The sequence below is a fragment of the Nymphalis io genome, chromosome 26 (assembly GCF_905147045.1).
Source record: "Nymphalis io chromosome 26, ilAglIoxx1.1, whole genome shotgun sequence".
NCBI classification, from domain to species: domain Eukaryota; kingdom Metazoa; phylum Arthropoda; class Insecta; order Lepidoptera; family Nymphalidae; genus Nymphalis; species Nymphalis io.
In genome coordinates, this window is record NC_065913.1 from 6,385,277 (window position 1) to 6,397,712 (window position 12,436).

The following is a 12,436-nucleotide window of genomic DNA, read 5'->3' on the forward strand; positions in this document are numbered from 1 at the left end:
GGAAATTATCGTGAGGAAACCTGCATGTATCTAATTTCACTGAAATTCTGCCACATGTCACAATATAAATGTCTGCCACACCAATCCGCATTGGAGCAGCGTGGTGGAATATGCTCCAAACCTTCTCCTCAAAAAGGGAGAGGAGGCCTTTAGCCCAGCAGTGGGATATTTGCGGTAAAACATACATTAGCGCGTAAGACTAATGTAAGCTCTTGGGGATATAACTCGAGTGCTATCATACCTCTGCCGCCGTTCGCTACTCCCATTGTGCGTGTTTGCTATACACTTTGTTACGATATATTATTGTTATATTATAATAATATGAAATAGATTGTGCTATTTATTACTTTTCTGTTACTAAAAAATATTTTAAAAATCATCAATTCCGTTGTTTTATATCCAGTCCCGTGAAAGGAAAACTTTCAGAAAGTTAGAAGTGAATCTTGAAAAGAAATATCCTAATTTTAATACCGTATTTACTGATTCACTGATAAGAAATATTTGCTTGCAGATATCCCGTGTCATACAAGGAATCCTTAAATACGGTGCTGATCCAAGAAGCGATACGATATAACAAGCTATTAACAGTCATCAACAGTTCGTTAAAGTAAGTAAAACGCTCAAGGTGAAACTAATAATAAATTCAAATTTATCATGAATGCATTTATCAATTTTTTTCAATAACTATAAAAAGTATATAATAATAATAATAATATCCTGGGACTTTTTTCACGCACGGCCATCTGATCCCAAATTAAGCTTGTGCTATGGAAACCAGACAACTAATATACTACATATACTACTTTTCTTTTGTAAATACATACTTATATAGATAAATACACCCAGACTCAGGACAAACAGACATGTTCATGCACACAAATGTCTGTCCTGGGTGGGATTCGAACCCACAACCTTCGGCGTGAAAAGGCAAGTATCTACCTACCACGCCAACCAACTCGTCAATGATATAAGCCATTCATGTGTAAACATCTTAACGCTCGGTACCCGGTATGGGCTAATTGAGAATTCGATCGTCAGACGAGTAAGCGTAAGTTTTCGAGCGTCAGATGACGTCAGCGTAAAAGTTGTTGTAAGTGCGTTAATGTGAGCGTGAGATCGGTACATATGTGGTTTTTTTTTAAATATAGAGACTTACAAAAGGCACTAAAAGGTTTGGTGGTTATGTCCGAGGCGTTGGAAAGTATGGCGAGTAGCTTAGCTCGCAATGGAGTACCAAATATGTGGAGTGCAAGGGCGTATCCATCTCTAAAGCCACTTGGTAAGTTCATTGTTTCTGCTAATTTTCTGGTCATTTACTAAACTGATAATACAGTTATCAAAATTTGATTATGAAATTGGTATTTCCATAATCCTCGTAGAAGGTTACCTCGTAAAACATTGGTAGCAATTTTATATGAATTAGATGAAATGTTTGTCGCACTGTTTCGTTACAGCGGCATGGGTAAAGGATTTGTGTCTTCGGGTGCAGTTTATGCAGCAATGGGCTGAGGGTGGGATCCCGAAAGTATTCTGGATATCCGGCTTCTACTTCCCTCAGGCCTTCCTGACGGGTGCCCTGCAAAACTACGCGAGGAAACACGTCATCGCTATAGATACGGTTGCTTATGCTTTTGAGGTATTCTTTATGGAGTATATTATTAATTATCATCATGATCATCAACCCACAATTCCATCATATTAGGCTTTAAGAGTTTACCGGTATAAGATAATATGTTATGCCTTGAGTTTAAATAATATTATTCTTAAAGATTTGTATGGTTAACAAAAGCCGAGATTGAAACTTGAACACTCAAATATTAACTGAAGATAGCGAGTTCAAACACTAGAGCACCATCGTGTTTAAATGTGTTCAGTTTGTGCTTATAATTCAAACCATCCATAACAATCTTGTGAACATATGCATGTGGTTTCTGAAATCCTGGTACATAAGTATCCATCAACCCGCATTGGAACAGCTCAGACTTTCTTCTGACGAGGAGAGGAGGCCTTTGATTCATACTTTTACGGTCAATTTAATTTGATTTGTTTTTTAAGCTAGATATTTTACTTTTACCAGGCTTTACAAGGTCCTCCGCAAAAGAAACCGGATGACGGGTGCTGTGTAAGTGGTCTGTTTTTGGAAGGCGCACGGTGGAACTCCGCTGACATGGCTCTTGAAGAAAGTCGTGCAAAGGAATTATACACTGGTGACGCAACAGGACTATTGCTTATATTTTTAAAATAAATAAAACTAATATCAAATATTTTATGTTATAAGATTATTTCACCATTATTCACGTAGGTTTTAAATATACTAGCTATCCGCCACGTCTGCGCATGGGTAACACAAAAGCGTTATACATGACGTCGTAAACTTTTCCTTAAAATAAAAAAACACTGACTTTGAAACTTGTTTATATCAATATTTGATTAGTCAAATAAATAACTATATAGCTTAAATCATGAACATGATTTAAGCTATATAGTTATTTATTAATTATATACAACTATTTAATGTTAATAAGTAGTTTGGTAATTATGAAGGTGAATAAAATTACGACATTAATTTTGCAATTATAATTTTACAGAAATGGCTATCATCTACATGAAACCAGAACAAAATCATCGCCTGGCGTCTGGCCTGTACGAGTGTCCAACATACAAGACACTAGTTCGAGCTGGTACCTTATCTACTACCGGTCATTCAACCAACTATGTGATGACCATCGAATTGACCACCCATAAACCCCAAGGTCATTGGATAAAACGTGGCGTGGCACTATTTTGTGCATTGGATTATTAATATTGTTAAAAGATAGAATCGTTAAAATACATTATTTATAGTCCACATACATTTATTCAAAAATAAACTTAATATATTTAAATATTGTTTTTCTTAATGTACTACCGTTAATTCGCCAATTCGTAATTGCCTACTTTACACTTTTTTCTGTTTCTACCTTTACACGACATTTTTGGTCCTTCGAGCCGAATAACCTGACTAATATGTACGATGCATATTATTAGGGAATTAATATATTCAAAAATTAATAACAATTTTGTTATTTGTAAATAAATTTGTAATATTTTTAGTCACTTCAATAATAAGATTAACGTTCGAGCTAAGTGCTTATCTTGAAATTAGTGGACAATAAGAGCCAGTATATACCTCGCTGTTAGCAGTGTGTAGATTGGTCATTGGTCGATACAATACATGCGACTGAATTTTATTTATAATACATGTTTATTTTTATAGTATAGGTAGGCGGACGAGCATTTGGGCCACCTGATGGTAAGTGGTCACCAAACGCCCTTAGACATTGGCATTGTAAGAAATGTCAACCATCGCTTACATAGCCAATGCGCCACCAACCTTGGGAACTAAGATTTTATGTCCCTTGTGCCTGTAATTACACTGGCTCACTCACCCTTCAAACCGGAACACAACAATAATAAGTACTGCTATTTTGCGGTAGAATATCTGATGAGTGGGTGGTACCTACCCAGACGAGCTTGTACAAAGCCCTACCACCAGTAAGACATGGTGTCTTTAAAATTTTAAATATAATATATAATTGGTCCAAAAATCTCCGAAACTAGCTATCGGAACGTCTTATATTTACATTGTACGTATTACAAAGACTGTCATTGGTTTTAATACTTTAATTTATGATTTGACTTTCATTATTCAAGAAATGTTAAAAAGCCAAAAACAAAAGCAATTTAAATAAACGTACTTTTGTAAAATTCTGCTACGTATAAACTTTCACCGTAAGACTTTATCACCACACCAGACACTACCGAGCTAAATTAACTTACTTTGATAGAATGCAACTTCAAATTTAGTTTTCTTAATATTTTATTACTCTTTTTCATAGATATATACACACCAATTTATATATTTCTATACAAATAATAATTATCTATACATATGATGAATGAAAGTTGATATGAAAGTTTATATGATTGTATAGTAGGTTGTTTGAAAATAATCATACTTAAGTACCGAAAGCCGAAGCCGAGATGGCCCAGTGGTTAGAACGCGTGAATCTTATCCGATGATCGTGGGTTCAAACCCGGGCAAGCACCACTGTATTTTCATGTGCTTAATTTGTGATTATAATTCATCTCGTGCTTAACGGTGAAGGAAAACATCGTGAGGAAACCTGCATGTGTCTAATTTCATTGAAATTCTGCCACATGTGTATTCTACCAACCCGCATTGGAGCAGCGTGGTGGGATAAGCTCCACAACCTTCTCCTCAAAAGGGAGAGGAGGCCTTAGCCCAGCAGTGGGACATTAACAGGCTGTTACTGTAAGCACCTATTTGTTTTCGGTTTCTATCTATATAAGTAGAAGTGCTAGTAGTAGTATCTTTGTAAGTTAAGGTTTATACGTTAGATACGTATTTCGTTTCGTCGTTTTGTTTCGGTTAGTTGATAATAAATACTTATTTTTAAAAGACACAGATTTACCTATCAGTTTTAATAGGACACATTTTTCTATGAAGGTTTTCAGTCACGATGAATAACGCACAGGGAAAGACATTCACGTATGCCGGAATAGAGTTAAGGGAATGATGTTTTTCGCAAGGCCAATTGTATGTTGCCCTATCTAGATCCGGGTGCGGCAAAAACCAATAAATACGAATATCCCCCGAAAACAAAACATCAGTCTCCTCTGTTATTTCTTTAAATTATACGCGGGTGAAACCGCGGTAAACTGCCTCGACTGCCTTTGACTGCCTCATTGGTCTAGTGGCTATATGTAAGATCGCGAATCCGGAGGTCCTGGGTTCAAATCCCACGTCGGGCCAGTAAAACAAGTTAATGAGATTTTCTGCCGAAAATTCTCAGTAGCAACCCGGAGTCTGGAAATTGGAAGTGAGTACAATCCCGTGCCTCGGAAAGCACGTAAAACCGTTGGGCCTGCGCCTGAACCCTTTCCGGTCGTGTCGGATTGCCATCCCATCGGGTCATGAGAGTTAGGGAATAGAGAGTGCACCTGTGTTTGCGCACACACTTGTGCACTATAATATGTCCTGGGCAGTTGGCTAATATTTCTTGAGATTGGCCACCGTGGCTAAAATCGGTATACTATATATGATTCAACACAACTCAAATTAAAACAACAATCTTTTCCACACTTTGATTTATATGATTTTAAAACATTGATTGGTAATTTCATACCGACACCTTAATTTCGAAACAATTATTTTCATACAAATTTATCACATAGATATTACTCTAAAATATAATTTATCGTTGTTCTATATTTAATTAAACATTATTATTTAAGTCAGAGGTATACGGGCAATACAGCTCACAAATAATTGAAATGATATTGCAATAATTGTATTGCCAACCACGGACGTTAAAAATAATTTACCATTCGGAATCAAAGCCACAATGGAACATGCGAACCATCAGCCCGAATATACAATATATTTGCTAATATATATTCGCTTCTAACTCCAGACATTATATTTGTAGCAGTGCGTCGTTATATACATATAGCAACAAGAACACACACGCCACGCATGCCGCATTATATGACGTCATCGTTTAAAACAACGAATAGCTCTGAAAAGAAATGTTTATTTGAAACAAGAAGCAGCATGCAATGACGTAGTATGACGTAATGTCAAGCTCTTAAAAGAAATGTTTTTATATTTATTATCTTCATATTATAATCTTCGCTTTAATTGGTTTCTTAACAAATCAACTTGCTGACTTCTTGAAACACGTCTTTACTTCACGCGCCGCTCGAACTGACTGACCGCGACGACGCGGTAAAACCAGTATTTGTAGAATCAGCCGCGCATCGTCAATAGTGGGGAATTAAGCGCGGGAGTAAGACGCAAAACAAAATGCACCAATCAAAATCCCTACTTTTAATGTAGACGCTCGCATTTTTTATTATTTTTACATTTACCATTTTTTAATAAAACATTCCACCGATTCCACCATAATCAACCAGTTCTACCACCAGTTCTATTTGTGCGTTTACAGTTGAAAACGCGTGAATCTTGGAGTAATAGTGAAAAAGTGTTCTGATGTACTTTTGACCGGATTTCGTCTACGGTGGCTTGAGAATCGAGAGGTTATCCAACTGCACATGACACATAATATTCCCACACTCTCAAAATATGGGATGCAAATCCGTCTCGACTGGAAAGAGTACGTATTTACCAGTATAATCACTACCAATTTCTAAACTCCGTGCTCCTATTGAGAATTTCTTGACATAAAATCCCAATAACATTCTGGTAACCCTCGGGATCTTTAGTTTTATAGCTCTATCTATGATTCTAATGTAAACCATCCGTTTACGTTTATAGTTATAAAGACGTCAAAAATATTACATATAAAGCCGCAATTATTTCCGCAGTATAAATATACTGCGAAAATAATTGGCAAATTTGAATGAAATAAAGCAAGACGAAAATTCGTGTTAAAATATAAGTTCCTGCAATTTGATCCAATTTGAGTTGGTAGACGCTTGGAACATCCACTTGACTCAAACAGCCTGCATACTTTAGGCAGCTAGCCGTCGATCAATAACGTACATCGAAGCCGCTAACATACCACACAGTATGTGACGGTAAAGTTGGGAAAAAATATTGACACGAGTTTTATAAGTGGCTCGTTATAAGCTTGTTATTTTAGTTACGAAGTTTCAACACTTTTATGTCACGTTATGAATAGAACACAATTAAAATTGAAATTAGTATCCCATTTCACAAAACGTATTTTAAAATGAAGTAGTATTTACTTATACTTCTTTAATTCATTTGTTCGATCTATTCTCGAGTATGCATCAACGATATGATATCCCCAATACAAGTATTATATTCTCCAAATACGCACTTATCACGTAAGAGTTCTTATATGCGGCACTTGGCTAATTGAGTATCTTAGGAGCCTGCAGTGTTATTACGTGAGAATTCAATTCTCACCCATGAAATGTTGTCAATCGGCATTTGATGATATATAATTTTGATGCATGTATTCTTAAACTATTATAATTATTATGATCATTGTCGCATATCACTTTCTGACATTTCACCGCCGTTTTCCGCAGTGAGCTTCGAGTTTTTGCTTACAGAATAGAGCTACTGGTACGCATGAGATAGATTTGTTCTATGTCCCTTTGTTGAAACTTAATATGCTCGTTAAATAAAATCACAACCTTCTTGATTTACCTAAAAATAAAGTAGCTAATGACAGAAATGTATGTGTATAACAAAATTTCATATAAAAAACAAATGCGATGCTACTTACATAATAATACATAAACAACCATATTTAAATTTACAAATGCTCAAAATGTTAACATGTAGTTCAATAATAATATATAATTAAAATTAAAACTATATGTCAATAAAACAATATATGCAGAAGATTTTTTTAATATTATATTTAAAAATAACTTAAACAGAATTCAAACAGCCACATTGCAATACATACTAACAATATTAGTAAGATAAATTAAGTACATATATGTTACTTAATAAAGTTATTTTAACATATTTAGTTAAAATAACCTTATTAAGTATTTCTAGTCATATCCTAATAATGTCCTCTTGACCGATTTCGGCCCCCGTGGCCGAAATCGGTCAAGAGGACTTCGGGATTATATCTAGCCACTAGACTGTTTAGGTATCTATAACATGTATCCTGTCAATCCAAATCATTAAATCTGGAAGGTACAAATAAAACTTCTTTTCGAAGCGTCAACAACGCGTTGAGTTAAGATCTCACGATTTCCTAGTTAAAATTATCATAAGGACGATATAAAGTGCGATTAGAGCTGTCTACTTTTACACAACATTGTTCCTGATCCTTCGAGCCGGATTTTATTGTATTCTATCCGTTCGTTTCGATAATTCATAAGCGTCCATTCATGATAGTTTATATAAACTCAAACCGAATACCCGAAAAATCTCTGGTGCTTTTGAACTTGCAATCTTCAGTAAAGATTTATGTGTTTTAGCCACTGGGCCATCTCGACTCAGATGGTACGCTTTTGGTACTAAACCAACATGCAAAGCATCGTTAATTTAAAAACATGTATGTGCAAATTTATAGTAATTTCATTGTTTTGGCCATTAGATTCATTGACACAATAATATTTTGACGATCCCCGAAATGGTTCATTTTCCGGGACAAAAAGGATCCTTATGTTAACCCCGGATATAAAATTTTTCATCAAAATTCATCACGCCGCAGCGCTTTATAAAATTACACACATTATGTATAATATATGTCCTTTGTTATGACGATATGTTATTTATAATTTTTAACGACGGGCATAGAATTTCATATAACGTTTGATTTATGAGAGACATTAACCTTTTATATTAAATAAAACCCCAATTAAAATTTTGTTACAGCTCTTTTTCGAAGATCTCGCCAATACTTTAGTTTCTATAGAGGTTTTTTGACTAATGTTAGTCCAAATTGACAATCTTCAATGTTAGTCCAAATTGACAATCTTCAAAGTACTTAAATATTTTCTGCATATGCCCTTTGATATATATTAATATATCGAGCAAAATTATAAATGTTATGAAAACATATAGAGCACTAATTCCATTTCACGCATGTTACATTCCAATACATCTATAGCCTATTTCGGAAGTAAATATAAACAAAGTTTAGATTAACATATTTCTTGCAATTTGAATGATTAATAGCTCTGCTACGAGTATATTACGCAGTACAAACAGTTTTTGATTAATATATCCATAAATTATTCAAAATTATATCATATCAATTAAGTTAGTTAGTTACTTAGTTGCTTTGATTATTATTATAGATTGAGCTTTTGGAATTAAGAGTAGAAAACAGTACGAAACATATAAGTATTGAACCACCACTGAACTGCTCAACTGAACTCAACATAACAAATACTTTATATATGTACATATATACAGGTAGGACAACATCTACCAGTTCTGCTAATTTAAATTTTAATCAATAATTTTGATTGCTAATAACGAGGTTGACAAAAGTTTGATGATAGGTCAAGTCAGATATTCTACCGCAAAACATGGTATTGTTGTGTTCCGGTTTGAAGGTGGGGTGAATGGTGTGTAATTACAGGCACAAGGGACATAACATCTTAGTTCCCAAGCTTGGTGACGCATTGGCGATGTAAGATTAGCATTTGTTACAACGCCAATGTCTATGGGCGTTGGTGACCATTTACCATCAGGTGACCCATTTGTTCGACTACCCTCCTATATTAAAAAAAAAAACTTCTACTATATCATACATACATTTGGATCTAAACCACAAAATACTAACATGGCATACATGCTAAATATATGTATCATAGTATTTGCTTAAAGTTTAGTTTTGTGTTTAGATTTATTCGCTTAAGTTGAACAAATGTCTAGGGAGCTATTTGGATAGCGTCCCTTCCATCAATGTTGTTACAGTTCTACCCTCGGGAGAAGGTTTCGTGATCGCTTGGATTTATTTAAATTGTTTTGCATCTGTTTTTTAAAGTTTAAACTTAACTCGGTACATTTTCTTATATCTAAGTACAAATCAAAACCAAATCGCATACTCAGAAATTCTCCAATTTATATGATTTAACATTTCAATATTTTATGTTATAGATATTAAATAATTAGTACATTTTGAACTTAGTTTTAAGCCAAGATGGCCCAGTGGTTAGACACATGGATTTTAACCAATCATTGCAGCTTAAAACCCTGTAACTCCACTTATACCTAATTTTTACCTTGTTTTAAATTTATCGTGTACTCAGTGGTGATTCTAATTCTGCCATGTCTATCAACCAGAGTAGCAAGGGTCATCTTAGTTCCAATGTGAAGAATGGTTAATATTTCTTGCAGCTAATATTCTTTTGGCGGTGGTGACCACCATTAGGTAGGCAATAGAATTAGCGGAGACTTTACAACAGGACAGAGTTGTAACGATGCAAAAGGTTCATAATAGCTTATTTTGGTGGCTTCACCACATAAAATATGATGATTTCTGACGCAGGTTTTTAATGACCTTCTTGATAAATATCTTACCTTACTATAACAATATTCGATTGTAAGGATAGTTTATCAAAAAACCTTAGACTAACGTGAAAACTTATAATACAATTCAGTTTAATCTGTCAAGCTCCACGCAAGTTTTGATAGCGGAAAAGCCGTTTACGAACTTCGTGTTTTTATAGAAAGTTTTCGCAACTTCTATATTTCCTAACTTCGAAATGAGGTTAGGACACTAAATCTTATATTTATGAGTTTGTCGGCATTTGCGAATTTTTTTTATAATAGTTTTCGCCCGCTAATTCGCCTGCGTGTTAACTATAATATATATATATATATATATATATATATATAACTATAATATATATATATAGTTAACACGCAGGCAGCATATATATATATATATATATATATATGCTAAACCATAATAAATATAATAAATATATATATATATATATATATATATATATATATATATATATATTTATTATATTTATTATGGTTTAGCCGTAAAAGCGTAATAGATAGACATAGTTAGTTGCTCATTTATAATATTAGTGCAGATTAAAATTTTTTATTATGAGTTTCCTACCTGGACTGAATAGACGATAACAACCACTTTCCCATATAATTTTCTTAAATACTTTTTCTAAATAACAAACTACTACCTTAGATATTACATAATAATAATTAATATTACTATACACAATACAACTTTATAGCAAAAACACGCCGTCTAAAAGATTGTCCTGTGGCATTGTACCCAAGACGCTGGCACTATTGCCCTTCTGCACCGCTAGACTCAGCATTTAGGCTAAATAAGCGCCAGCTCTTGGATCACCTCTTGCATCATGCACCAAAACCAGCTCTTATATCATGGAATAATTCCAAGACTGACTTTTTCTACTCCAATATAAAGACTGGATGTTTTTTAAATATACAATAAATGAATGTAATTAATAAAATGTAAAAACGTTTTTGCTCTTTTCTGTAAAATTAAAATTAAAATATCTGTAAATTATAACAAAATATTATATATGTGTAATATATAATACTATGAATTTCAGAGGTGTCAGTTAGTTGTCTAACTTTTTGAACAGCGTATCCGCAGCCCGCAGCGTACGTTGTTAGGAAAGTTTGTTTTTAGCAATGGAGGGTACGATAAACGAGGATCCCCTGAAAATGTCGAACCTAAAGTTCCACAAAATACTGTGACATCGGTTACATTAAGATTGCTATTGTTTAATGTTATGTCAAAACATACATAACATTTTAAGTACATTAAGGTAAGGTAAACAATAACAATATATTGAGATATATGATTTTTTTAATATATTTTATTTTTTTGATAGAACAGTTAGGGCAACTGCGCCACCTGATGGTAAGTAATCTTCACTGCCTATAGACATTGTCATTGTAAGAAATATTAACCAATACGTGAACAATGCGCCACCAACATGCTTATCGGTGATAGGGCTTTGTACAAGCTCGTCTGGGTACTCAGCAGTACTTGGTATTGTTGTGTTCCAGTTGGAAGGATGAGGGAACCAGTGTAATTACAGGCACAAGGGACCTAACATCATGGTTCCCAACGTTATTGGCGATGTAAGCGATGGTTAACACTTTTTATAAAGCCAATGTCTATGAGCGTTGGTGACCACTTACCATCACTTATGCACGTCCGCTAACCTATACTATAAAAAAAAGTAAATCATGAGTACTAAGATTTTAAGTCGCTTGTGCCTGTAGTTACGATAATAAGATATTTATTAGAGTTCACTACGAGTATTATAGAGAGCCCTACTCACCCTTCAAAACAGAACACAATACTAATCCCGTTTTGCGGTAGAATATCTGATGAGTAAGTACCTAACCAGGCGAAAATTGTAAATAAAACAAAAATAAATATTAATTTTATACGTTTTGAATGTTTTCTGAACACTGAGCATACTATCTAATTTATACCGCGATGCAGTTGGGCAGACGGCCTAACGCATCACCTTTTCCTAGAAACTACGTTAGCGTTAAACGTCACGTGCATTTAAATGGCCCAAGTTGAAAAAAAAATACATTTAATTTTAATATCGACGTAAGCCTATATATAACGTTCGATAATTATTGACAAGCAACCACAGACAGAAAAATGCAGTACTTCATGAAATCTTGTTTTTATATATGTCCGATATTTACCGATATCGATATACATTGAGCTCACATATGTATAATATTCGTTAAAAAGAATATATACAAGTTGATTTTTCCTTGAAAATCTATAAAATGTAGCAGTGTTAAAATATTATCATTTTATTTACATAAGTTGTTTGGGGTTACCGGCAGTATTGGTACTGTGAGACTAAAATAAGACCAACGAGTATGTACTGCTGATCAGATTGGTCGCTTTCGTTATAAATTTACAAAAAC

At 34.1% G+C, this 12,436-nt stretch overlaps 2 protein-coding genes across 2 annotated transcripts in view; one reads left to right on the forward strand and one right to left on the reverse strand.

The window, feature by feature from the left end:
* The window catches only part of LOC126778412 (dynein axonemal heavy chain 1-like), an 89,161-nt gene extending 86,358 nt beyond the window's left edge, over positions 1-2,803 (forward strand). The window contains exons 82-86 of the mRNA XM_050501911.1: positions 512-607; positions 1,149-1,279; positions 1,455-1,636; positions 2,078-2,207; positions 2,589-2,803. Coding sequence (XP_050357868.1) covers positions 512-607; positions 1,149-1,279; positions 1,455-1,636; positions 2,078-2,207; positions 2,589-2,803 — 754 coding nt within the window. The remainder of the gene's footprint in view (positions 1-511; positions 608-1,148; positions 1,280-1,454; positions 1,637-2,077; positions 2,208-2,588) is intronic.
* The window catches only part of LOC126778443 (nephrin-like), a 337,695-nt gene that overhangs the window by 285,006 nt on the left and 40,253 nt on the right, over positions 1-12,436 (reverse strand). The window lies entirely within an intron of this gene.